Source organism: Ailuropoda melanoleuca, chromosome 17 (genome assembly GCF_002007445.2).
Source record: "Ailuropoda melanoleuca isolate Jingjing chromosome 17, ASM200744v2, whole genome shotgun sequence".
In the NCBI taxonomy this organism is placed as follows: domain Eukaryota; kingdom Metazoa; phylum Chordata; class Mammalia; order Carnivora; family Ursidae; genus Ailuropoda; species Ailuropoda melanoleuca.
This window is the reverse complement of record NC_048234.1, coordinates 23123322-23149642: the sequence shown is the minus strand read 5'-3', so window position 1 is coordinate 23149642 and position 26321 is coordinate 23123322. Positions and strand designations below refer to the sequence as shown.

The 26321-nt window shown below is 45.2% G+C and overlaps 1 protein-coding gene across 2 annotated transcripts in view; it reads left to right on the top strand.

Annotated features, from left to right (window-relative positions):
• The first annotated feature begins 6745 nt into the window (after positions 1–6745).
• The window catches only part of DMRT1 (doublesex and mab-3 related transcription factor 1), a 105296-nt gene continuing 85720 nt past the window's right edge, over positions 6746–26321 (top strand). The window contains exons 1-2 of one of the 2 annotated variants that reach the window (XM_011225811.3): positions 6746–7322; positions 10787–10970. In XM_011225811.3, the coding sequence (XP_011224113.2) occupies positions 6969–7322; positions 10787–10970 (538 nt within the window). In that variant the 5' untranslated portion in view covers positions 6746–6968. The remainder of the gene's footprint in view (positions 7323–10786; positions 10971–26321) is intronic. The other variant, XM_034647253.1, reaches the window with a different exon arrangement.

The following is a 26321-nucleotide window of genomic DNA, read 5'->3' as shown; positions in this document are numbered from 1 at the left end:
GAGCCCCACCTCGCTGGGTGCTGACTCCTCCCTCCCCTGGGCTCCCACCCTCGTGGCTCTGCCAGCCTGATGCTTTTGATGTGCTACCTTATTGTGTCCTTCAGTCTTCCCCAGGGCCTGTGACTGGCCCTAGATGCTCAGATAATGTTGGGACAGAGTGCTTTGTGACAGATGTTTGCTACTCAGAGTTTCTGTCCCTCATCTCCAAGTTCCAGGCTGGGCTCCTAATTACTGACCTTGTTGGGGACAGTTTACTCAGGAAGAACTAGCCAACTGCTCCGATCCTAGAACGTGCCTCCTAGTTCACCTCATCTTCTGCTGGTGGTTCAAGATTCCCCTTGTAGTATTCGGAAACAACTGCTTACGCTGAGATCGTGCTCAGTCTCTTGCACGCGCCGACCAAAGCCCTTTACATAGCTTAGTTATTGCATTATGACAATTCTCAGGTCCTTTCCAATTTCCAGATGAAGAAAGGGAGGCTTGGAAAGGGTAAGTGACTTGCCCAGGAGCAGCACTTCGCGGGAAGTGGCAAAGCTGGGACTCTGACACAGGCAGCCTGCGTCCCCTTATCCCACGCTCTACAGAACACAGACTGCTATTCTCCGTCCTCCGTCTGTGTATGGCAGGCATGGTCCTGGGCATCTTGCAGATAACTCAGATCCCTCCGATATTGTCATCGCCTCAAAGGGACCAGAGAGGTTAAGGGGCTTGTTCAAATCACCCAGCGATTGGCAGACCCTGCACTTTTATTCCTCAAACACCTCAAGGACAGAAACCTTCATCCTCCTCCATTTGCCTATAGGATAGAAGCCAAATTCCTCACTGGCAGGCAAGGTGCCATCCTATCTTTCCAACCTTATCTCCTGCTGGGCTCTAGCTTGACTCCGCTGTTCCCGACTGGCATGCCTGGGCCCTCTCCCCCAACCCACAGGCTTACTCCCAGTGTCCAGCCTTCCATCCGTCGTTCCCACGACCTAGAAGGTCCCGTTTTCCCCTTTGTGCCTGCTCAGATCCTGCGATACTATGGCCGTGGGGCCGTCTTCGTCCTACATGCAGCGCTCACTCCTCCCTAGATTCTTACTGCTCATACCACGGGGGGTTGGGGGGGCGGCATTGCCCACACACAGCTGTACACCAAGTCTTTACTTCAGGCCAGCAGACTCAGGGCTCCACACTTAACCCATGAGCTGAATAATTTGACTCATATAGTATCTAGCTTCGTATATAGGGTCAGAAGCACCACAGAGAATTTTCCCTGTGACCTGTTACACCAAGACCAGGGACTAGGACTGCTTTCCATGGACAAAATGCAAAGTTGATGAAATTTATCATTGATGCTTTCTAATATAGCTCCCCTACCCCACTAAATTAGACTAACATGTGGAAGGTTATATGTGTATGTACCCTGCATTCTCCCACTCTCTTTTTCTTTCCAATATGGAAATAACAACAACAACAGACTTGTTATTGGGTGCCAGATTCTTTTCTAAGCTCTTCATAAGTATTAACTAATTTAACTTTCTAACAATCCTTTGAGGCAGATATTGTTATTATCCTCCTACTACAGATAAACAGACTGAGTCACAGAGAGGTTAAGAAACTTGTCTAAAGGCAAGAAACAACAGTTGTTGGAGAGGATGTGGAGAAAGGGGATCCCTCCTACATTGTTGGTGGGAATGCAAGTTGACAGCCACTCTGGAAAACAGTGTGGAGGTCCCTTAAAAAGTTAAAAATTGAACTACCCTATGACCCAGCCATTGCACTACTGGGTGTTTACCCCAAAGATACAGACGTAGTAAAGAGAAGGGCCATATGCACCCCAATGTTCATAGCTGCATTGTCCACAATAGCCAAATCATGGAAGGAGCCGAGATGCCCTTCAACAGATGACTGGATTAAGAAGCTGTGGTCCATATATACAATGGAATATTACTCAGCTATCAGAAAGAACGAATTCTCAACATTTGCTGCAACATGGACGGCACTGGAGGAGATAATGCTAAGTGAAATAAGTCAAGCAGAGAAAGACAATTATCATATGATTTCTCTCATCTATGGAACATAAGAACTAGGATGATCGGTAGGGGAAGAAAGGGATAAAGAAAAGGGGGGTAATCAGAAGGGGGAATGAAACATGAGAGACTATGGACTATGAGAAACAAACTGAAGACTTCAGAGGGGAGGGGGTGGGGGAATGGGATAGACTGGTGATGGGTAGTAAGGAGGGCACGTATTGCATGGTGCACTGGGTGTTATACGCAACTAATGAAGCATCAAACTTTACATCGGAATCTGGGGATGTACTGTATGGTGATTAACATAATATAATAAAATAAAATTAAAAAAAAGAAACTTGTCTAAGGTCACACAGCTGCGATTAAAAGCTAGGCATTTAAATATCATGCTACACGGCCTCACTAATAAATTAACATGTTCATTTTTTTCTGATGGTGAAAGTAATGCCTGCCAGGTGTTTTTAAAAATCAGATAGTAAAGTGTAAGCACCACAGAACTGTGACAAATGGAAAGCAAAACATGTAATAATTTTTTGTGCAATGAGCTTGGTTGCTGAATTCTAATGCCAACAATGCTGGCAAGCTGAGTTTGACCACAGGGCTGAGGCTGGGCAGACTCGGCCCCAACCCGGATGTCAGCCATTACCACACAGCCACAGGGGGAGAGACAGAATGGGGGCCGCCAGAACCTGGATCAACTTTGCAAAAACGTAAAATAAAAACAAAGTATAAGGCGATTATCCCTCATAATCCGGTAAGCAAGGGAGAGTTAGCCTGTCAAGCAGATATAAACCCACATTAATTCTTTCAGAAATGGAACCACATTGTATATCATGGTGGTTTTTTGTTTGTTTGTTGAGGCATAATTTTTAAAGATTTTATTCATTTGAGAGAGAGAGAGAGCGTGAGCAGAGAGAGGGGCAGAGGGAGAAGCAGAGTCCCTGCTGAGCAGGGAGCCCAGTGGGGCGCTCCATGCCAGGACCCTGGAATCGTGACCTGAGCTGAAGGCAGACGCTTAACCAAGCCACCCAGGTGCCCCGAGGCATAATTTATATACCATAAAATTCTCTTATTTCAGTCATACCAATAATTGGAATAAATTTGCAGAATTTTGCACCCATGACCACAATAGTTTTAGACCACTGCATCACTCCCTGAAAGACCCCTTACACCCACCTGCACTTCCTCTTCATTCTCAGCCAGCCCCTGGCGACTGCTCCTCTCTCTTCCCTATACTCATTTGCCTCTTCTGGATGTTGGATATAAATGGGAACATACAAAATTTTGAATCTGGCTTCTTTTCCTTAGTGTACCATTTTCAGTGTTCATTCTTGCTATAGAATGTAGCACTATTTCATCCCTTTTGATGACCGGGTAATAGTCCATAGTATGTATATACAATATTTTGTTTATTCATTCAAGTGTTGATGCATTTGAATTGTTTCAAGTGGGTGATGCTGCTGTGGATATTCACGTCCAAGCGTTCGTGTGGATGTATGTGTTCATTTCTCTGCTGTAGACATCTAGGAGTGAGATTATTTGGTCATACAGCGAAGTTTTCCAAATGGCTGTGCTGTTTTTACGTTCCCACCAGCATCATCTGAGAATTCTAGCGTCTCTACAGCCTAGCCAGTACTTGCTACTTGTCTGTGTTTTTGATCATAGCCATCCTAGTGGGTGGGCATGATTCCTCACTGTTGTTTTTGTTTGCATTTCCCTAATGATTGACGATCTCACGCATCTTTCCATGCGCTCATTGGCCATTCGAATATTTTCTTTGGTGAAATGGCCATTCAGAATGTTGCCCATTTTTTTGATTGGGTCGTCTGTTTATTAGTAAATCACAAGAGTTTTAATATATGCTAGATACAAGTCCTCTATCAGATGTATGATTTCCAAATACTTTCTCCCAGCCTGTGGCTTTTCAGTTTCTTAGTGCTATCTTTAGAAGCACAAATGTTTTGAATTTTGATGAAGTCAATTTATCTTTTTTATTGTTGTTGTTCTGATCTCTTGTGCTTTGGTGTTACATCTTTTTTTTTTTTTAAGATGTTATTTATTTGACAGAGAGAGACAGCCAGCGAGAGAGGGAACACAAGCAGGGGGAGTGGGAGAGGAAGAAGCAGGCTCCCAGCGGAGAAGCCTGATGTGGGGCTCCATCCCAGAACGCTGGGATCACGCCCTGAACCGAAGGCAGACGCTTAAGGACTGCGCCACCCAGGAGCCCCATGGTGTCATATCTAAGAGGCCTTTGCCTAACCCTGCTAAGTTTTAGAACAGACTCCACCTCCCCCCAACTCATCAGTAAGTCTTGGCCATCTGTCTGCCTCAGTGCATACAGCTCTGTACCATCAGCCTTCAAAGCTCTGGTTTCTGGAAAGAGGGGAGGGAAGAAAAGAGACAACAGAGGCAGATCACGGAGAATATCCAGAACTACTCTGCTTGTCCTTGGTGGCTTCCTACTTCCCTTCTGGATCATCTTGTGCCTGATGCCTCCTCTGTGGTTTGTGAATAAAAACTTTATTAGGCTGTTAACTTCACATTTTATGTTTTAGTACCTTGGTTGCACAGGTTCCTAGCCCCAAATTGTCTGTAGCCCTAAATCTCTCCATCACAGATTCTAGTGATAGGAGGCTTCCCTGTAATTTGGGACTCGACAGCCGCTGCTTCCAGCATTTACTTCATTCTCTTAAACCAGATTGGGCCGTGGGAATAATGCAGCGCTAGGTAATGTTTTAAAGTATACCTGTATGGAAAAGGATAATTGGTAGATTACCACAATTGGCGCGTGTGTGTGTGTGTTTTTTTTTTTTAAAGATTTTATTTATGTGACAGAGAGACAGCCAGCGAGAGAGGGAACACAGCAGGGGAGTGGGAGAGGAAGAAGCAGGCTCCCAGCCGAGGAGCCCGATGTGGGACTGGACCCGGAACGCTGGGATCATGCCCTGAGCCAAAGGCAGACGCTCAACGACTGCGCCACCCAGGCGCCCTGGCATGTGTGTTTTAATGGAGGATTTAGGAGTATTCCTCAACAAAATAGTGGTTATCATTTAATAGGTTCCAGAATGAGATAAATGGTCACATTCTGGCCTCTGTCTGGAGTGGAACTTCACTAGCTTGACGGTAAGGATATGAGGTATTGTGGAAAGCTAGCAGCTGCTTTAGGAAATAATTTTCAGCCAGAGAACTAATGGAGAAAATGCAGGCTCAGGGAAAGAGCCTGTGAGGGGGTGCTTCAGAATAAGAATGGGAAAAGTAGGCTGGAGGATTTCAGAGCTCAGTGCTGAAAATGCTCACCTGCTAAGGGAGGGGAACCAGATAACCAACCACCTTGATGAGAAGCCAGGCAGAGTCATCTCCAACTTTTGCAGACCGAACCCCCCTGGGATGGGGGCGTGGAATTTGGAACCTGAGAACGAATACTGGGGAAAAGCAAGAGTGAGAGAGAAATGTTAGGGCAGGCCCCTGGCTAGACAAGGGCCATTGTGAGGTTAGGGAAGTGACGCTGAGCAAGCAGATACAAGGCCAACAGTGAGCTCTTCTAGGCTGGTTGGAAACTCTGAGGCTGAGAAGGGCAGAGGGAGATCACTGAAGCCCTTTAAAACACTGCCTTAGGTCTTTAACTTTGGTTTGTTTTCCACAGAACAAACAATACCAAGCCACTGCAGGGGCCAGCTGCCTTTTGCGTGGAATATACTGGAAGACTAAGAAACAGGGAGACCAGTTGGAAGCTACTGCAGATCCAGACAAGGGAAGGGCTGGTGTTGTAGGGACATTGTGGGTGTGTAGGAAGAAGTGATCTGATCAGCAGGCCTTAGGGATGGATTTGTTGAAGTGAACAGAGAGGAGGCACGCAGGGTGGGGTAGGGGTGTGGGGGAAAGACTATAAGACCTCTGAGGGTTTTTAGAGGTATGATTATACACAATGAATGCACAGATCTTAACTGTGGGATGAATTTTGATAAATGTCTACATCTGTTAAGTACCCCCCACCCCGTCCCACCCCAGTGAGGTTTTTTAAAGGCCGAGTGCTTGCCTATGTGAAGCTGCCTCGAGCCAAGAAGCTCTATGCATCTGAAGTGGGAAGCAACAAGGGCTGGAACTATACATTTGAGAGTTACCTGGAGCCAGCAGTAGAAATCTTGTGAACGAATGACCACAAAGGGCAGGAAGGAATCATTGGAGAACAGACAGACTCAATTTTGGGTGCGCTTGAGCCCTACACAGGGTCTTATTTGCCGATTAAATGCAGAGATTTCTCTTTTCTCAGGCCTTCAATCTCATACTTTTCTTATGTGAGAAAAAAGCCGCTTTCCGAGTTGGTTTCTTGGCAGAAGCAGCTCTGCCCTACCGAGCTAACGTGGAGAATGGGGGAAGGGAGCTAGAGGACCCCACGGGGTGGTCTGCATCTTCTATAAGCAGCTTGCAGGGCTAGGATGCACAACTACATTCCTGACCTGGGAGCTCAGCTCCCTCCGAGTGCAGCGTGCTCCCGCCGCCAGGCCCTGGCGCCCGGGAGAGTGCGGAGATCGCAGTATCCCCGGCGGTTCTGCACCTCGAGGTGCGTTTGCAGCCACCTGCGGCCACACCCTCGGTGTTTGCAGCCAGTGCAAGCTGGCTCCCGGCGGGAACGCAGTGGCTGGAGTTGGGGGGCGGTGGGCGTGGCTGCATTCCCTCGCGCCCTCTCCCGCCCAGGCAGTCCCGGGAACATTCTGAAAAGTATCCAAAAGTTCTGCGCCGCGCGCGCGCCAAAAGAAAGAAAAGGGCACAACCCCCCACTAGTCTAGGCGTTGTGTGTCCAGACCTCGCCACTCGGGCTGCACCTCCGGCTGCAGCGCACACGCCTTCTGCGCTTTCCCCCGGGAGCCTCGCCGTTAGCTGTGCTTTTCCCCTGCAGCCGTCTCCAGACCGGAGAGGGACCCGGTGGGTCCTCGCGCGTCTCCCTGGGACACCATGCCCAACGACGACGCATTCAGCAAGCCCTCTGCATCTTCGGAGGCCCCGCACGCCGCTGGACCACCCCCGCAGGGCAAGGCCGGCGGCTTTGGCAAAGCGGCTGGGGCGCTGCTTGGGAGCACCGGTGGCGCGGGCGCCGGGGCCGCCGGCGGCGGCGGCGGCTCGGGCTCGGGGGCGTCGGGCATGGGCTCCGGGAGCAAGAAGTCCCCGCGGCTGCCCAAGTGCGCGCGATGCAGGAACCACGGCTACGCGTCGCCGCTCAAGGGCCACAAGCGCTTCTGCATGTGGCGGGACTGCCAATGCAAGAAGTGCAACCTGATCGCTGAGAGACAGCGCGTGATGGCCGCCCAGGTGAGTGCGGGCGTCGGGAAACCGAGAGTCAGCCCCTAACTTAAAGTCCCTCGGGCCAGGTGGGCGCCACGCGGTGTCGGGGTTCCGGAGAGAGGCGGTGGAGCTCGCCGACGGCCGCGCGCGCGGGGCCCATGGCTCTCAGCTTCGCGCCACGCCAGGCTCGCAGGGCCGGGAGTCCTCTGGGATCCGGCCCGCGGAGCAGGGAGTTTGGTGGGTTTGTTCGGCCTCCGAGGGATCCCTGATCCCGACCTTTAGCAGAGTTGCGGGGTCCGCTCGTTGGGAGTCCCGGGATCCCTGACCCCGCCCTCCAGCAGAGAGTTAGGGGGTTCGCCCTGTCGGAGGTCCCAAAAATCCATCCCCAGGATCTCCGATCCTGCTTCCGGAGCAGTAAGTTGCGGGGCTCTGTCTGTTCAGCAGTCCCTGATCCCGCCCTACAGCAGAGTCGCGGGGTTCGCGCCCTCGGAGGTCCCCAGAAAATTCCTAGGATCTCCGACCGTTTTCTCAGAGCACAGAGTTGCAGGGTTCGCGCCTTCGGAGGTCCCCAGGATCTCTGCGCCCGCTTTCAGAGAGTTGCCGGGGTCGCCCTGCCGGAGGGGGAGGAGTCCGGCGGATCTCCGACCGCGCTGTCCGAACAGAGAGTTGGGGAGCCCACCCGCCTCGGGAGGCCCTAGGATCCCCGCCCTTGAGCAGAGACTAGCGCTCACACGGCAGAGGGTGAGGGAGGGCGCCCGCTTGGGCGACTGGCGGGGACGGCGGCCGCCGCTCTTCCGGGTACCGTGCGCGTCGCGTGGTTCTTCTGGAAAAGTCGCGGCAGCGTGCGCGGGCGCCGCGTGGTCCCCGCCGAGCTCCCGGCGGCCTCTTCGAGCTCGCCGCCCGCGGGTCCGCGCCGCGCGCTTCAGCCATTTTGAGCGCCGCGGGGGTAGAATGAGTTTTCGAACTTCTGCTCCCTCGACCTGACTCAGTCAGGTACAGGTTATTCTGAGTCTGTTTTCAAGCACACTTAAGAATTTTTAAAAGTAAGCGCAAGGGGGAAAAGGGCACGGGTTTGAGGGTTTGTCTGTAGTTGTTTTTAGCACGTCCTAAGCAGGACCCGAGTTTAGCATCTTAAACCGAAATTGTCAACGTCGTTTGGTATCCTGAAAAGGATTTTTTGGGAGAGAATAATATACATTCTTTCCAGCTAAAATTTGTTTCATCCTTTTAAGACAGTTTCTTTAAGATGAAAAGATACCAAAGAAATGTTTACTAACGATGTGCAACTTTTGACTGGGAACGTGTAAGAACCCTCTGTGGAAAATAATTCATAGAAGAGTGTTTAATAAAGGCTGTGTAAATGCTTAAAGATTATGCTTTTTACGTACATCTCACTTTTTAAAAATGTGCCTCAAATTGGGTATGTGTTGGCTTCACGGATTGCCATTGCAGTCGTGGGCATACAGGGTTTTCCTTAGCGCTTTTTTATGGCTTTTTAGCGTAATCTGTAGGGGTGAAGAGATTACCCTGGTGTAGCGTTAAAATGCAACACAATGAGTTTACTGAAAAAGCCTTAGGGACGTTGGAGTTGTATTTGTAGGTAGAAAAATCTTCTGAACATTGAGTTGTTTTAAATACTGGATGCGGAGAGTATGCTTGAAAGAGGACTTTTCCTCAAAATGTCATAAAAACATGTATTTAAGGAGGACCATTCATTTTGAAGAAGTTTTATTAATAGGGGCACCAACTTGCAAAAAGGCTAAAAACAAAAAAGGTTAAAAACAAAAGTGACTCAGGATTACTTCTATAATATGAACTTCAGCATTTTCCACACCAGAAGGCTTGGGATGTGCTAGGTGAAATCCTGTAAAATTTCATGTACCTGCCATTTTTTCTTTCCCAAATATTGTGAAAGTGCTCTTCGATATGACCCTAAAATAATTGCGTTTTAATCAATTGCCCCATCTTCCCTTATTCAATAGCTTTTCTTTAAAATCTGTGAGAGGATTTTATAAAAGTGTCCTTAGTTTATGGCATGTGTAATAAATGCCCTGTGAATTTTGTGCATGCATGGGATTTGTGTAAATCAGGATATAAGCATGCATTGACATAACTTCAAAGATTTGTGGGTATTTTTTTGTCGCTATTTTTTGGTCAGATCCTTAAAATTCTGTTTCTAAACTTGGTCGAAAATGGAAAAATCCAAGACTGAAGCTTAATCATTTAATCTTAATTGATTATTTAAGGATGCTTTTGTAAGTTGAAGACACTTGTTAAGAGTAAAATTATTTGCAAGTTAATCAGCTTGCTAAGTCTGGACTACAATTTTCCTGAAACAATAAATAGTAGTTGTGGATTACTATTTTGATTAAAACTTTTGGCTTCTATTTCAGCCTCTGAGGTACAGATGTTTTATTTTCTCATTTCATTATCACCAATAGTCAAGTTCCAACAGAAAGTCTCCTTTTTTGTTACATGTAGTAGGCAAAAGTACAATTTATTTCTTTACACTTTTTTTTTTTTTTGCAAACTTTAACAATGTTATTTAAAAGCAGATAAGTTGAAGAGGGACCATGAGGAGTCTCTTAGATAGTTTAGGTCCCTTATACCCTCAGTTGCGGCTCCTTCTGTCCTGCTGGCATAGGAGACCTTCTACCTGAAGCCTCTTCCTTCTCCAGGGACTTCAACTCCCTATTCCAGCCCCTTTCCCCCATTACTGCTCTGCATGCTCCCTCCATTCCAGAGAGCAAGGCCCTGCGGGGTTTCCTAAGTAGCCCCTGCCTTTCCTGCCCACCCTGCTCCCTTGCTCTGAATTGTTCTGCCCCTTCATTCTTGCCTGTGCAAGTGTTACTCATTCTGTTCTTCAAGGCCCTCTTCCAGTACCACTTCTGGCTAATTCTTAACCCTTAAAGCCATTTCTGCCGCCAGAGTCCTGCTGTGGGATTGATGTGTCCCTCTTCCACGGTTTTTGCCACATTTCGTGTTTAGTTGCCTTTGCATATTTGCCTGCCTCCTTTTCCTGCTTTTAAACCGTGAGTACCTTGGGATCTAATCTAATCTTACTGTAACTTGCTGGTCGCTGGCCCCAGTACAGTGGCCTTTTACTAATGTGTGGCATGAAGGAGTGAGCTATCCCATTTTCCTTTCTTCCTAATCCATCAATGCCAACTTCTCTTCACATGGAACTCCTCTGCTTGGCTGACTCTACAGTTTTTCCTGATCCTCCTTAGCCAGCCTTATTTCCTGCTCTGCATACTCATTTGTGTCACGGACATTTTTTTGTCCTGCTATGGGCTAGACACCATTTCTCAGCTTTGGCTTCACATCCTGGTTACCTGGGTACCATTCAAAAGGAATGAGAGAATCTCAGACCTTACTCCTGAAGCTCATGATTCATGATATCTGGGGTGACTGGGGCTCTGGGGGTTTTGGCAAAGCCGTGCAAGTGATTTTGGAGCACTGGAGGCTGACTTGCTGCCCTGTGCTTCTAGGTGGCCCTGAGAAGGCAGCAGGCCCAGGAGGAAGAACTGGGCATCAGCCACCCTATCCCGCTGCCCAGCGCTGCTGAGCTGCTTGTCAAGAGAGAGAGCAATGGCAGCAATCCCTGCCTGATGACCGAGAGCAACAGCCCGTCGCAGCCCGCGCCGGCCAGCACCCCCACCACTGCAGCATCAGGTAAGAGGCCTAGGGCTCACGTGGTCGCCGTCCAGGATGGGAGAAGGGCCTTGACCACAAAACCCGTCTCAGGACTCTCCGGAGCCATGCATCACATCCAGAAGAACTTAGAGAGTTTTCTTAAAGAGTTCTTCTGCGGGTCTGTTTTGGCTGCTTCCTAAAGGAGATGGCCAGGAATTCTAGAATTGAAGGTTTGATAGCTTCACTTTCCTGTTGGTTATTAGCTAAGTCTGAATCTGGACAAGAGTCAGACTCATTGATTATCAGAGGGCTGAGATTCCAGATTTCATCTACCCTCCGTTAATGGGGTTCCCTTGGTGGGAGCTAACAATCCTTGTTTCCTAGAACTGGAAGTGCATTTCTCTGGCAAGGACTGCAGTGCGTTTGGGGAAAGTGTCTGAAAAGGCCAACTCCTAGGTGTCCAGTTTTGGGGGGCATTGGGAACTGAAGGGAGATATGTTCCATTGACTTTGATTCTCTCCCATGTGCTAAGACTGTACCAGGGGCTGTAAGCATGCTGGCTCATTTCATTTCATTGTTAGCTAGAGTAATCTGGTTGTACTAACTCTGGTTTACACATGTAAAGACTGCGGTGTGGCAAGTGTAAGTGACTGGCTAAGTCCACAGAATTAGAACATATCTGAATTAGTCCATCTGCCTCCAGAGTTCCTTGTGCTTACTGCCCTGGGTTTCCAGTTACCCCGAGAATCGTTGTGGTCTAGAGCTGCACTGTCCAGTATGGAAGCCCCTAGCCACATATGGCCATTTAAGTTCAATCAAATTACAATGAAATAAAATGAAAACATTGAACCAAAGAAGGTATATAGTTAACATTAGTAATCACTAGGGAAATGCAAATCAAAACGACAGTGAAATACCACTTCACACCCATTAGTATGGCTGCTATCAAAAAAACAAAACACAAAACGAAAAAACCCCCAGAAAATAACAATATCGGCAAAGATGGGGAAAAATCAGAACCTTTGTGCATTCTCAGTAGAAATGTAAAATGGTGCAGCTGCTATAGAAAATGATATGGCACTTCCTCAAAACTTAAATATAGAATTAGCAGATGACTCAACAATTCCACTTCTGGGTGTTTACCCAAAAGAATTGAAAGCAGGGCCTCATAGAGATATTATACACCCGTGTTGATAGTAGCATTCACGGTAGCTAAAATGTGGGAGCAACCTGAGTGTCCATTGACTGCTGAATGGATAAGCAAAATGTGGTCTCTACGCACAGTGGAGTATTACTCAGCCTTCAGAAGGGAGGAAATCCTGCCACATGCTACAACTTGGATCACCTTGAGGGTATTATGCCGAGCGAAATACACTGGTCACAAAAAGGCAGATGCTGTGTGTGGTTGTACTTACTTACCTAAAGTCATCAGAATCATGGGGACAGAAAGTAGAACGGTGGTTGCCAGGGGCTGGGGTGAGGGGCGGGGCGGAGGAAAGGGAGAGTTCCTTTTCATGGAGAGAGTCTCAGTTTACCAGATGAAAAGAGCTATGGAGGCGGATGGTGTGGTGACGGTCACACAACATTGTGAATGTGCTCAGTATCGCTGAAGCGTCCATTTAAAAATGGGTAAGATGGTAGACTTCATGTTATGTGTATTTTACCACTGTAAAACATGTTGAAATGTTTAAAACCTTCAGCTCCTCAGTTGTATGAGCCACATTTCAAGTGCCCTGTAGGCACATCTAGCCCAGGTTTTAATTATTTAAATTGTTGGAAAGTGCGTTTCCATTTTTCTCAGAGTTCCATTTAATGGCACTAGTCTAGAATGCAGGAGTTCTAAGAAATCCACCAAAGATCTGTGAAATCCTCTTGGCAAATAAATACCCATACTGTTGACCGTTGGACAACACCCCTCACCCCCACCCTGTGCAGTCAGAAATGCACCTGTTAACTTTTGACTCTCCAAAAACTTAACTGCCAATAGCCTACTGTTGACTAAAAGCCTTAGAAATAACAGTAAACAATCAATTAATGGATATTTTGTATGTTATATGTATTATACACTGTGTTTTTACAACCAGGTAAGCTAGAGAGAAGAAAATGTTGGAAGAAAATCATAAGGGGGAGAAAATACATTAATACTACTACCATATTTATCCAAAAAATCAGCATAGAGATGGACCCTTGCAATTCAGATCTGTGTTGTTCAATAGTCCACTGTATTACATACTAAAAAACATATACTGAGATTCACAGAACATCTTCAGAGTCTGCTAAACCTCCCTGAGATACAGCCTCACAGTGTGGTTTCTCTTAACTAAGCCTCTCATGGCTTACTTAATTTGCTGTGCCCACCAGCTGGGCGAGAGTTACTCAGCTGCCAGCCACTTACTTGCTGTGCAACTTTGAACAAGTTACTTAAGCTCTCTGGGCCTGTTTTCTCTTATCAAAAATGAGGGAGAAGGTCTTTGAGGGTTTTGAAGACTCGTCAAGACTCGTTATAATGAAGGTGAAGGTGGACAGGTGCTGAAGAAAGCCAGTGAGGGACGGAGTCCCCTTCTCTGTGCAGCAGGTAGGGGGGTGTGTGCCGGTCACTCTGTTGCTGGGGCTGTGGGTGCTGTGGTTATCAAGGAGAATCATATTTTCTTTTCTTAGTTTGGTTGCTCATAATATATGCTTACAAGGCTTTCCAGACTTCCCTTTTGATAGGAAGGATGGAGTCTATCTATCAGAGATAGGATCTTTGCATTTCGAGGTTGATTTCCAAATAATACCAGATCAGGGCTGGTCTGGTGGATTTAGCTGGAGGGCTGAAATGGGAAAGGGGTGTGTCAGAGGAATAAAGAGGGGAATGACTCATTTGATTTTCACAAATACCAGGTAGGAACTGTTCCCATTTGCAGATAAGGAAACCAGTTGGTAAGGAAGGTGCCCCAGAATAAAGCTGAGTTGAGCTGGAATTCATTCCAGGGCTGTGTGGTCCCAAAGCCCATGGATTTTCCATTTTACCTGCTTGTGAAGGGAGACTGGGAGCAGTTGCCATGTTTCCTTAGGAAATAGACAATTGAAATCAGAGGCTGTGGTTTAATCCTCAGAAGGGATTTAGGGCTGCTGGGCAAATAATGTTAGGGGCAAAAATCCTGCCATTCACTGTTGTCCTAGACGGCTGCGGCCACTGACCTTCATGGGGGAAGAATACAGGGACTGAACGGCCAGTGATGGATAAACATCCAGGCTGGGCAGTTTGCAGGGCACCATAGGTGAACTTGGTTTAGCCTGGTGTCCTGCATTGCACCTTGGGGGAGGGGATGCCACAGTTAGATTGTCTACCCCAAGACAGGCGCTTCATAGAAGGATCTCAGGCGAGGTGGAGTTCAGCATGACAAAGGCGTTCTGGCAGAGCATTTCAGAGTGGCAACAGGGAAAGTTACAAATAGAAGCAGCAGGGGAGCAAGATAGGAGGTTCAGGGTCGAGGAGGTTGTGACCATATTCCTTTCTTTGCCTCTGGAGCTGGTAAACCTTGGAGTCATTTTGGAGTCTTAAATCGACACGCAAAGGGAGGGGAACGCGGAAGCCAGCCTTGTGCTGTGCTCCTGGGCTCTGGAGGCATCGCTCTGGAGGCTTTGCCTGCCACGGGCAGGGCGCTCTGCCCTTGCCAGTCCACCTCCATGAGGCAGGAGCTGGAGATACATGGGCTCGTTCCCCAGGACTAGCACCAAGGCTCTTGAGTCGAGATGGGTAACTTCTAGACTGAGCTGGGGTATGAGCAAGAGAAAAGACAGAAATGCCAGTAGAAGTAAACTACATCAATAGAGAAGAAGAGGGAGGAAAAGAAAGGGAGGAGAGAAGGTGAAGGAGAGGGAGAAAAGACAGACAGACCGAAGAGTGTCTTCGAGTTTCATGCATCACATGGGGCCCAACTTCTGAAGATAGTTTGCTGCTAACAGGTAGAGCTTCTATTACATTTCCAGAGAGTGGGATTTATTTAAAATAACACTTCATGTAAGTGGGAAGCAGAGTATAAAAGCATATTCAGTGAAATGGGATTGTCCTTCCAATCCCAGCCTGCAAGTTGCTTCTGTTTGGCATTTCAGGATTACTCGCTGACCATAGAGGCTCATGTGTCTTTCTGTTGCTTTCCTAGATATATATTATTTATGTATTTAACATAATGGTGATGTATTATTCCCACTGGTGTGTAATTAGGGTTTTTTCCTTTACTTACAACAGCTTAAAATTGTATAACGGGCTAGCATCCCATTATATGGATGTGAAAGGCTAGGACTTGAAATTGTTTAGGGAGGGGTGAAGGCTGTCGGTGGGATCAGATGATGGGGGCCCTGTCAACCTGGTTTACACGGGGGCAAGCTGCTCCCCTTCTCTTTCTAATCCCAAATGTTAAGTGTCTACAAGGGTAGTCAGTAGCTTAGTGAAATTCAGTAGATTTTTATGTCCTTGAAGTTTCTTAGTTATCTCCTTTTGGCTCCCAAAAGTGCCCCAGTGAGAGTGGATCGTGCCCAAGAATTATCGCTGAGATTATTAGCTGAACTCTAAGGATGCTGTGAAGGAAATTGGGTTTATTACCAAGCTGTCATTTCATTTATTAGAGAATGGACTTCTCAGAGTAGGATAACATACCAAACATCTCTACCATCCTTAACCAGAGATTGGCTAAAAATCAACCAAAACACTGACCAAAGATTCCTAGAACGATGGGTGTGATCGATTCTTACTGTTATTGTCATCTATGATTGTGGGTATTAGTGTGGAAGAAATAACCTTCTGAAACAGTGCCCTCTTCATTGCTATTTCTTACACTAGCAGGATCTCCCCCAAAAAGTGAGCTTTTTTTTAATTATAAATAAGAGTGAATTAAAGCAATGTCAGCATTATCGCGTGGCTTTTCATTTTGAATTTTAGCATAAAATTGATATATTTTAATTTTCAAAATTGTCCTCTGACTTTAAAAAGACTCTCACATTCTTCTGCTTTGATATTTGGGTTCGTCTTTGTTTTGTTTGATAGTCCACTTCTCCACCCCAAGCAGCCAGCCAGAGGCTGTTTTACCCCCACCCCCCCCAGGTCTGTGTAGTCCTGGCCTCTCCTTTTCCGCACACCGCTGGCAGATGAAGGGTTGCATTGTAGAGCATTTGGTTCTGCCTGTGCGTCCTTTGTAAAAAAAGGACCTGAATGTTATCGCCCTTGGGGCCCTCCCTTCTGGAACACCCTGGACTTCCACACACACTCACATTCACACTCCCTCACATCAGACCACCTCCTACCATCTCTGGCTTTCCCCCTGCATCCTGGCCTCCTAGGGCCCGTGGCCTGCTTTCCCGTGTTGGAAGGGTCAGTTAGGTCTGTGTCTGGTAGTGATGGGACCCTCCCCCTTTGTGTCTCCCCTTTAGCAGTAATTTCTCACTTCAGCATACAGACAGAGCACATGCTGGTAGGGGAACACATTTTTGTTGTGTATCTTCTGTGTGCTTAAATGCTTTATAGACGTGAAATGGGGCAGTTTGAAAATTTATGGAGTCCTCTGCCCACGCAGTTTTTACTGGTAAGAAATGTGGCTAATGAGCAAACAATTGAGATTTATAGATTTTTTAAAAGATTTTATTTACTGATTTGCCAGAAAGAGAGCGTGAGTACAAGAAGGGGGAGTGGCAGGCAGAGGGAGAAGCAGGCTCCCCCTGAGCAAGTAGCTGATGCGGGACTTGATCCCTGGACCCTGGGATCATGACCTGAGCCAAAGGCAACGCTTCACAACTGAGCCACCCAGGTGTCCCTAAACTTTATTCTTTCGAGAAGTTCTAGGTCCATGTCAGAATGTAGAGAAAGGTACAGAGATTTCCCGTATGCCCCCTCCCCCCACAGGCACAAGTTGCCCTACTAACCCACCTCCCCCACCAGAGCCGGACATCTGGTACAGTTGAACCTGTGCTGACACATCACCACCTGACGGCTGTAGTCCACGTGAGGATCCACTCTCGATGTGGTGTGTGCTGTGGGTTTGGACAGATTTATGACAACGTACATTCACCACTCGTTTTATACAGAGTTGTTTCACTGACCTGAAAATCCTGTGTGGAGTTAGATAGATTTAAAATAACGTTTCAGTTTTTATCTTTGCAGTTTTCCATTATTGTACGAAAAGAAGGACTTTATTTGAATGAACACGCAAAGCATTTTATCTAAATCACTTTGAGAATTCACTTTTGAAGGATTCTGGCTACTTACATAAGATGAGCTCCACTGATTTTTAGATAGCGCTCTCAATTTCTAGTAGAATAGAAAACGTAGGTGTTTGTTTTTAAGAAGACTTTGGATAAAAGTATTTCCCAATTTTACTTTCAGAGTCAAGGAAATTTCCAGGATGTCTAACAAAACAAAACTCCTTACACTGAAGCAATAGTTGGAGGCTTAAATAAAAAAGGGAACACGTGGGGCGCCTGGGTGGCTCATTCGTTAAGCGTCTGCCTTCGGCTCAGGGTGTGATCCCAGCGTTCTGGGATCGAGCCCCACATCAGGCTCCTCCGCTGGGAGCCTGCTTCTCCCTCTCCCAGTCCCCCTGCTTGTGTTCCCTCTCTCGCTGGCTGTCTCTATCTCTGTCAAATGAATAAATAAAAAATCTTTAAAAAAAAAAAAGGTAACACTGAAGAGTCATGGTACTGATCATTTGATATCTGTTGCTTTAGATAATATCTTAATCAGTTTTATTTACTTCAAGGGCAGTCTTCACTTACATGTCAGATATGGCAATTAATGGCCTGATAGAAATTCTCTGTAGATAGTATTGACGTACGGCAGTTGTAAGCAACATAATACACAGGAAGTAACCTTCTGGTCTAACTTTGGCTAAAAAGAAAATTTGGAAAACACCTACAGCCACAAAAAAGGTAAATACAGGGGAGCTTCTGGCAGGCTCAGTCAGTTAAGCATCTGACCCTTGATTTAGGCTCCGGGATTGAGCCCCACATTGGGCTCCACGATCAGTGTGAAGTCTGCCTGAGATTCTCTCTCCCTCTCTTCTGCCCCTCCCCCTGTGCACATTTCGTTTCTCTTTCTCAAATAAATAAATAAATGAAATCTTTTTAAAAAAGGATAAATACAGGGTTTAAACCACAAAAGACATGAAAACGTTTCGTAGGTTTACATCTGTATCTCCTTTGTGGAAATTAATCTTAGGGGCCGGGAGTGCATTTTGTTCATCACTGTGTTGATGTGCACAGCTCAGAGCAGTACCTGGCTTTACAGTAAATGGTCGGTAAACCTTTGCTGAGTGAGTGGACAGTGATGGTTCATTGGAATTGTTTTTTAAAACATTAGACCTGTGGTCATGAACCCATCTGCAGATGTCAGAGAGTAAGTTCATTGATGTTCAAGGTGCATTTTTAAGTTTGTTTTGTGATTTTTTTTTAAATGTATTTTGGAATTTTCAAAATGCTAAAAATTCAAACATAATTGGGGCGCCTGGGTGGCAGAGCGGTTGAGCGTCTGCCTTCGGCTCAGGGCGTGATCCCGGCGTTATGGGATCGAGCCCCACGTCAGGCTCCTCTGCTATGAGCCTGCTTCTTCCTCTCCCACTCCCCCTGCTTGTGTTCCCTCTCTCGCTGGCTGTCTCTATCTCTGTCTTATAAAAAAAAAAAAAAAAAAAAATTTAAAATCTAGCATTTAATAAAAAAAAATAAAAAAAATAAAAATTCAAACATAATTGAACAACTCAATGTGTAATCCACATACTATACAATTCATCTATTCAAAGTATGCGACTCATTGTTTTTTAGTAAATTCGCAGAGTTGGGCAACCATCACCAGCCTCTGATTGTGGAACATTTTTGTCTCCTCCTGGAAAGAAACTGTCTCTGTTAGCAGTCACTCCTCACCTACGCCCCATGCCAGCCCTAGACAACCACTAATATATTTTCTGTTGCCATAGATTTGCCTACTCTGGACATTGCACATATTTGGACACCTCATAGAAGTGGAATCATGTATGTGACCTTTTGTGTCTGGCTTCTTTTGCTTCTCCTGATGTTAGTGAGGTTTATTCATGCTGTAGCATACATTTATTACTAATTTTTAAAATTAATATTCAGTAGGGGCGTCTGGGTGGCTCAGTCAGTTGAGCGTCCGACTCTTGATTTTGGCTCAGGTCATGATCTCAGGTTCGTGGGATCAGATTCCTGTGTCAGACTCTGCACTCAGTTCAGAGTCTACTTGAGATTCTCTCTCTCTCCCTCTGCCCTCCCCCCCTCTGCTCTCTTTCTCTCCTCCCCCCCAAATAAATTTTTAAAAAGTCTTAAAATTTTTAATATTCCATTATATGCAGGGGTGCCTGAGTGGCTCAGTTGGTTGAGTGTCCAATTCTTTTTTTTTTTTTTAAGATTTTATTTATTTATTCAACAGAGATAGAGACAGTCAGCGAGAGAGGGAACACAAGCAGGGGGAGTGGGAGAGGAAGAAGCAGGCTCATAGCAGAGGAGCCTGACGTGGGGCTCGATCCCATAATGCCGGGATCACGTCCTGAGCCGAAGGCAGACGCTTAACCGCTGTGCCACCCAGGAGCCCCAAGTGTCCAATTCTTGATCTCAGCTTAGGTCTTGATCTTGGGATCATGAATTCAGGCCTTGCATTGGGCTCCATACTGGGAGTGGAGCCTACTTAAATTAAAAAAGAAATTCCATTGTATGCATATATCCTATTTTTTTCTTCATCAGCTGATGGACATTTGGGTTGCTTACACTTCTTAGCTGTTATGAGTAATTCTATCACATTCTTGTACCAGTTGGGTTTTTTTTTTTTTAAGATTTTACTTATTTTAGAGGGGAACAAGGGGCAAAGCCTGAGGGAGCGTCTTAACCAGACTCCATGCTGAGTGCAGAGCCTGACTTGGGGCTCAGTCTCACAACCCCGAGAACACTTGCTGAACCGAAACCAAGAGTCAGATGCTCAACCAGCTGTGCCACCCAGGGGACCCTGTACCAGTTTTTGTATGAACACGCATTTCATTTTCTTGTGTTATACCAAGGAGTCCTGTTGCTGAGTCATATGGGAACTCTATGCTTTTTAACCTTTTGAGGAACTTTTGAGGATGTTTTCCAAAGAGGTTGCACTATTTACATTTCCATAAGCAAAGTATAAGGGTTCCAGAAAATTCATACTTAAGTTTTTTTAAATTAATAGGTAAGATGCTTTTTCAAACATTGCAGATATGATATCCAGTGAGAGTCTCTTTGGTGATCAGTTTAGATCATGAAGGGTTCTTTAGGTTTGCATTTTGTTATCACTGGAAATATGTTAATATTCAGTCTTTTAAAAAATTCCCTCGGAGGCGCCTGGGTGGTACAGTGGTTAAGCGTCTGCCTTCGGGTCAGGGCGTGATCCCAGTGTTATGGGATGGAGCCCCACATCAGGCTCCTCTGCTATGAGCGTGCTTCTTCCTCTGNGCTTCTTCCTCTGCCACTCCCCCTGCTTGTGTTCCCTCTCTCGCTGGCTGTCTCTATCTCTGTCGAATAAATAAATAAAATCTTTTTTAAAAAAAAGTTCCCTCTTTTAGGGCACCTGGTTGGCTCAGTTGATTAAGCATCTGCCTTTGGCTCAGGTCTCCCCCTCACTCGTTTGTGCTCATGCTCTTTCTCTCAAACAAATAAATCTTTTTTTTTTAAATGATTTTTTATTATATTATGTTAGTCACCATACAGTACATCCCCGGATTCCGATGTAAAGTTCGATGCTTCATTAGTTGCGTATAACACCCAGTGCACCATGCAATACGTGCCCTCCTTACCACCCATCACCAGTCTATCCCATTCCCCCACCCCCTCCCCTCTGAAGCCCTCAGTTTGTTTCTCATAGTCCATAGTCTCTCATGTTTCCTTCCCCCTTCTGATTCCCCCCCTTTCTTTATCCCTTTCTTCCCCTACCAATCATCCTAGTTCTTATGTTCCATAGATGAGAGAAATCATATGATAATTGTCTTTCTCTGCTTGACTTATTTCACTTAGCATTATCTCCTCCAGTGCCGTCCATGTTGCAGCAAATGTTGAGAATTCGTTCTTTCTGATAGCTGAGTAATATTCCATTGTATATATGGACCACAGCTTCTTAATCCAGTCATCTGTTGAAGGGCATCTCGGCTCCTTCCATGATTTGGCTATTGTGGACAATGCAGCTATGAACATTGGGGTGCATATGGCCCTTCTCTTTACTACGTCTGTATCTTTGGGGTAAACACCCAGTAGTGCAATGGCTGGGTCATAGGGTAGTTCAATTTTTAACTTTTTAAGGGACCTCCACACTGTTTTCCAGAGTGGCTGTACCAACTTGCATTCCCACCAACAATGTAGGAGGGATCCCCTTTCTCCACATCCTCTCCAACAATTGTTGTTTCTTGCCTTGTCTATCTTTGCCATTCTAACTGGCGTAAGGTGGTATCTCAGTGTGGTTTTGATTTGAATTTCCCTGATGGCTAATGATTTTGAACATTTTTTCATGTGTCTGTTAGCCATTTGTATGTCTTCATTGGAAAAGTGTCTGTTCATATCTTCTGCCCATTTTATGATTTGTTTATTTGTTTCTCGTGTATTGAGTTTGAGAAGTTCTTTGTAGATCTTGGATACCAGTCCTTTATCTGTGGTGTCCTTTGCAAATATATTCTCCCATTCCGTGGGCTGTCTCTTAGTTTTTTTGACTGTTTCCTTGGCTGTGCAGAAGCTCTTTATCCTGATAAAGTCCCATAAGTTCATTTTATCTTTTATTTCTCTTGCCTTTGGAGATGTGTCGTGAAAAAGGTTGCTCTGGCCGATGTCATAGAAGTTGTTGCCTATGTTCTCCTCTAGAATTTTGATGGATTCCTGTCTCACATTGAGGTCTTTCATCCATTTGGAGTTTATTTTTGTGTATGGTGTGAGAGAGTGGTCAAGTTTCATTCTTTTGCATGTAGCTGTCCAATTTTCCCAGCACCATTTATTGAAGAGACTGTCTTTTTTCCACCGGATGTTTTTTCCTGCTTTATCAAAGATTAGTTGCCCAAAGAGCCGAGGGTCCATTTCTGGGTTCTCTATTCTGTTCCATTGGTCGATGTGTCTGTTTTTGTGCCAGTACCATGCTGTCTTTGTGATCACAGCTTTGTAGTACAGCTCGAAATCCGGCATTGTGATGCCCCCAGCTTTGTTTTTCCTTTTCAACAGTTCCTTGGAGATTCGGGGCCTTTTCTGGTTCCATACAAATTTAAGGACTATTTGTTCCAGTTCTTTGAAAAATGTCCTCGGTATTTTGATCGGGATAGCATTGAAAGTGTAGATTGCTCTGGGTAGTATGGACATTTTAACTATGTTAATTCTTCCAATCCATGAGCATGGAATATTTTTCCATCTTTTTATGTCTTCCTCAATATCTTTCAAAAGTGATCTATAGTTTCTAGCATATAGGTCCTTTACGTCTCTGGTTAAGTTAATTCCAAGGTAACGCATGGTTTTTGGTGTTATTGTAAATGGGATGGATTCCCTAATTTCTCTTTCTTCAGTCTCGTTATTCGTGTATAGAAATGCAACTGATTTCTGGGCATTGATTTTGTATCCTGCCACCTTACTGAATTGTTCTATAACTTCTAATAGTTTGGGAGTGGATTCCTTTGGGTTTTCCATATAGAGTATCATGTCATCTGCAAAGAGAGACAGTTTGACTTCTTCTTTGCCGATTTGGATACCTTTGATCCCTTTTTGTCTTCTGATTGCTGTTGCAAGGACTTCTAGTACTATGTTGAATAATAGTGGCGAGAGTGGGCATCCTTGTCGTGTTCCTGATCTTAAGGGAAAGGCTTCCAGCTTTTCCCCATTGAGAATAATGCTTGCAGTAGGCTTTTCATAGATGGCTTTTATGAGATTGAGAAATGTACCCTCTATTCCTACACTCTGAAGGGTTTTAATCAGGAAAGGATGCTGTATTTTGTCAAATGCTTTTTCTGCATCAATTGAGAGGATCATATGGTTCTTGAGTCTTTTCTTGTTGATATGATGTATCACATTGATTGATTTGCGAGTGTTGAACCATGCTTGCATCCCAGGTATGAATCCCACTTGGTCATGATGGATAATCCTTTTAATGTACTGTTGGATTCTATTAGCAAGGATCTTGTTGAGGATTTTGGCATCCATATTCATTAGAGAAATCGGTCTGTAATTCTCCTTTTTGAGGGGGTCTTTGCCTGGTTTGGGGATCAAGGTAATATTAGCCTCATAGAATGAGTTTGGTAGCTTTCCTTCTGTTTCTATTTTTTGAAATAGCTTTAGGAGAATAGGTATTATTTCTTCTTTGAATGTTTGGTAGAATTCCCCAGGAAAACCGTCTGGGCCTGGAGTTTTATTATTTGGAAGGTTGTTTATCACTGACTCAATTTCTTCATAGTTAATTGGCCTATTTAAGAAATCTATTTCTTCCTGTTTCAGTCTTGGTAGTTTATAGGTTTCCAGGAAGGCCTCCATCTCTTCCAGATTGTTTAGTTTTTTGGCATATAGCTGTTGATAAAAGTTTCTAATAATCCTTGCAATTTCAATGGTGCTGGTCGTGACCTCTCCCTTTTCAGTCATAATTTTAATAATCTCAGTCCTTTCTCTTTGTTTTTGGACAAGTTTTGCCAGTGGTCTATCAATTTTATGGATTCTCTCAAAGAACCAGCTTCTAGTCCTGTTGATCTGCTCTACTGTGGTTCTGGTCTCTAATTCATTGATTTCTGCTCTAATCTTGGTCAACTCCTTCCTTGTCAGTGGGTTAGGCCTGTCCCTCTGTTGCTGTTCCAGTTTCTTGAGGTGAGAATATAGAAACTGCATTTTAGATTTTTCTATTCTTTTGAGTGAGGCTTGGATGGCTATGTATTTCCCCCTTAGGACTGCCTTTGCAGTATCCCATAGGTTTTGGACCGTTGTGTATTCATTCTCGTTGGTCTCCATAAATTGTTTAATTTGTTTTTTGATTTCCTGGTTTATCGAGTCATTCTTGAGCAGGATGGTTCTTAGCCTCCAAGTGTTTGAGTTTCTTCCAGGTTTTTCCTTGTGGTTGAGTTCCAATTTCAGAGCGTTGTGGTCTGAGAATATGCAGGGGATAATTTCAATCTTTTGGTATTGGCTGAGACCTGTTTTGTGTCCCAGAGCATGATCTATTCTTGAGAATGTTCCATGGGCATTAGAATAGAATGAGTATTCTTTGGTTCTGGGGTGTAGTGTTCTCTATATATCTATGAGGTCCAACTCGTAGAGTATGGCATTCAAAGCCTTTGATTCTTTGCTTAGTTTTTGCCAGGGTGTTCTGTCTATTTCTGATAGTGGGGTGTTGAGGTCCCCTACTATTACTGTGTTCTTATCTATATGTCTCTTTATTTTGGTTAAGAGTTGGCTTGTGTATCTTGCTGCTCCCCTGTTGGGGGCATATATATTAATAATTGTCATATCCACTTGTTGAATACTTCCTTTAAGAATAATATAGTGCCCTTCTGTATCTCTCTCTATGGCCTCTAGTTTAAAATCCAGTCTATCTGATATGAGAATTGCTACTCCAGCTTTCTTTTGAGGTCCATTTGCGTGGAAGATGGTACTCCATCCCCTTACTCTAAGTCTGAATGCATCTTTGGGTTTCAAAATGAGTCTCTTGTAGACAGCAAATGGATGGGTCATGTCTTTTTATCCAATCTGCAACCCTGTGGCGTTTTATGGAAGCATTCAGGCCATTCACATTGAGACTGCATACTGAGAGATATGATTTTAATGGTGCCATGTTGCCAGTAAAGTCTTTGTCAAACAAATAAATCTTAACAAAAAAAAAAAAAAGAAGAAGAAGAAGAAAGAAAATGTCCCCTTTTACCTCATTGTCACATGTAATTTTTAGAGAAAGGTACACTGAGGAGGCAAACCATAGAAGGACCTGGTATGGACTTTTTTTTGTTGTAGTTTGGCCTAAGCAACTCTTCAGACCCTGGGTGACAAGCATTTCCTCAGAACAAGGGCGGTGAAATTCTGTTGCCTTAGAAACTTGGCGAGAATAATTTTTATCATTGCATTTCTGAAAATGAAAAACCACCATGGCTTTGGTGGAAAACAAGAGAAAGGCCAAGGGTTGGTGACCATGGACTTCTGTCCCCATGACCAGTGGGAAGAGGGTAGTCCATCCATATAGACTGTCTTAGAATTTACTGCCAACATCTGGTCGTAGCAGTAGGTACTGTCGTAGGGTGACACGGTCTTGCATTTGCTGTCGTGGGAAACTCACAGAGTGGCCCAAAGCTCATCTGTGTCTCCTGTTTCACTTGCCTGCTCCACAGCATTCCCCTGGAGTCCTTGACCCACAGATTCCCTGTTATCTACTAATTCAAGGATCCTGTCCATTGACCACCCCCTTGCCACTCAGTGTTCTTTGGGTCTTGCGGATACCTTTCTGTCTCATCTGTTTTATTAACTAACTTACCTTTTAAAATTTTTATTGCGTCAAGGCACCTGGGTAGCTCAGTCAGTTGAGCTTCTGACTCTTGATCTCGGCTCAGATCTTGATTTCAGAGTTGGGAGTTCAAGCCCCACATTGGGCTCCACGCTGGGCATGGAGCCTACTTTAAAAAAAAAAAAAGTAAAATTTTTATTGTGTCAAACATACATAGCATAAAACTGAGCATTTTAGCCATTTGTTATCGTGCTGTTTTGTGGCATGAAGCTGTCAGGCTGTTGTGCAGACATCACCACTATCCCACGCCAGAGCTTTTTTCATCTTCCCCCTGGAAAGCGTGTCCCCACCAAGCAGTAACTCCCCATTCTCTGCCTCTCATTAACTGGCTTCAGACTCAGAACAGCCTGTTTTGCTAGCAGCGCTTTCTTCAAAGCTTCTTGGCCTTTGAAATCACCTGTAGATCCCCTGCGATAAGACGATCCCTTTCATCTCCATCAGCATCCTTTCTTTCCTCTCTTCTCCCAGCCCCTCAAGTTCTGCCTTATTGCTGACTTCTCTGTTTTATACGCTGGTCTAATCTGTAGCTCTGGGGTAATGAAGACTGAAGTTTCTCAAAAGACTGAGGTTTCTAGAAAAGGGGGCACTGGGGAGTGTCCACTAACACCTCCTGCAGGACACTGTCAGTTCTGTGCCTCGGCCAGGTGATCTCGGCTCCGAGCCTCCGAGTGCTCCGTGTGGTGCTGCGATGTAAGGGAAGCAGGGTAGGGATGCCTGTGGGACCTGTGGTTCCAGCCACTGTCCTGTGGGGTCTTGACTCGTCAGGGTTCCTTTTGTCATTGTCACATGCAGCTATGTAAGTGCAGATCTGTGTTTCTGTCTCTTATTTTTCAACTTGCAAAAAAATTCAATGTGACAACCTTTTTGACTCCCCTAAGAAAATGCACGTAAATATTGAT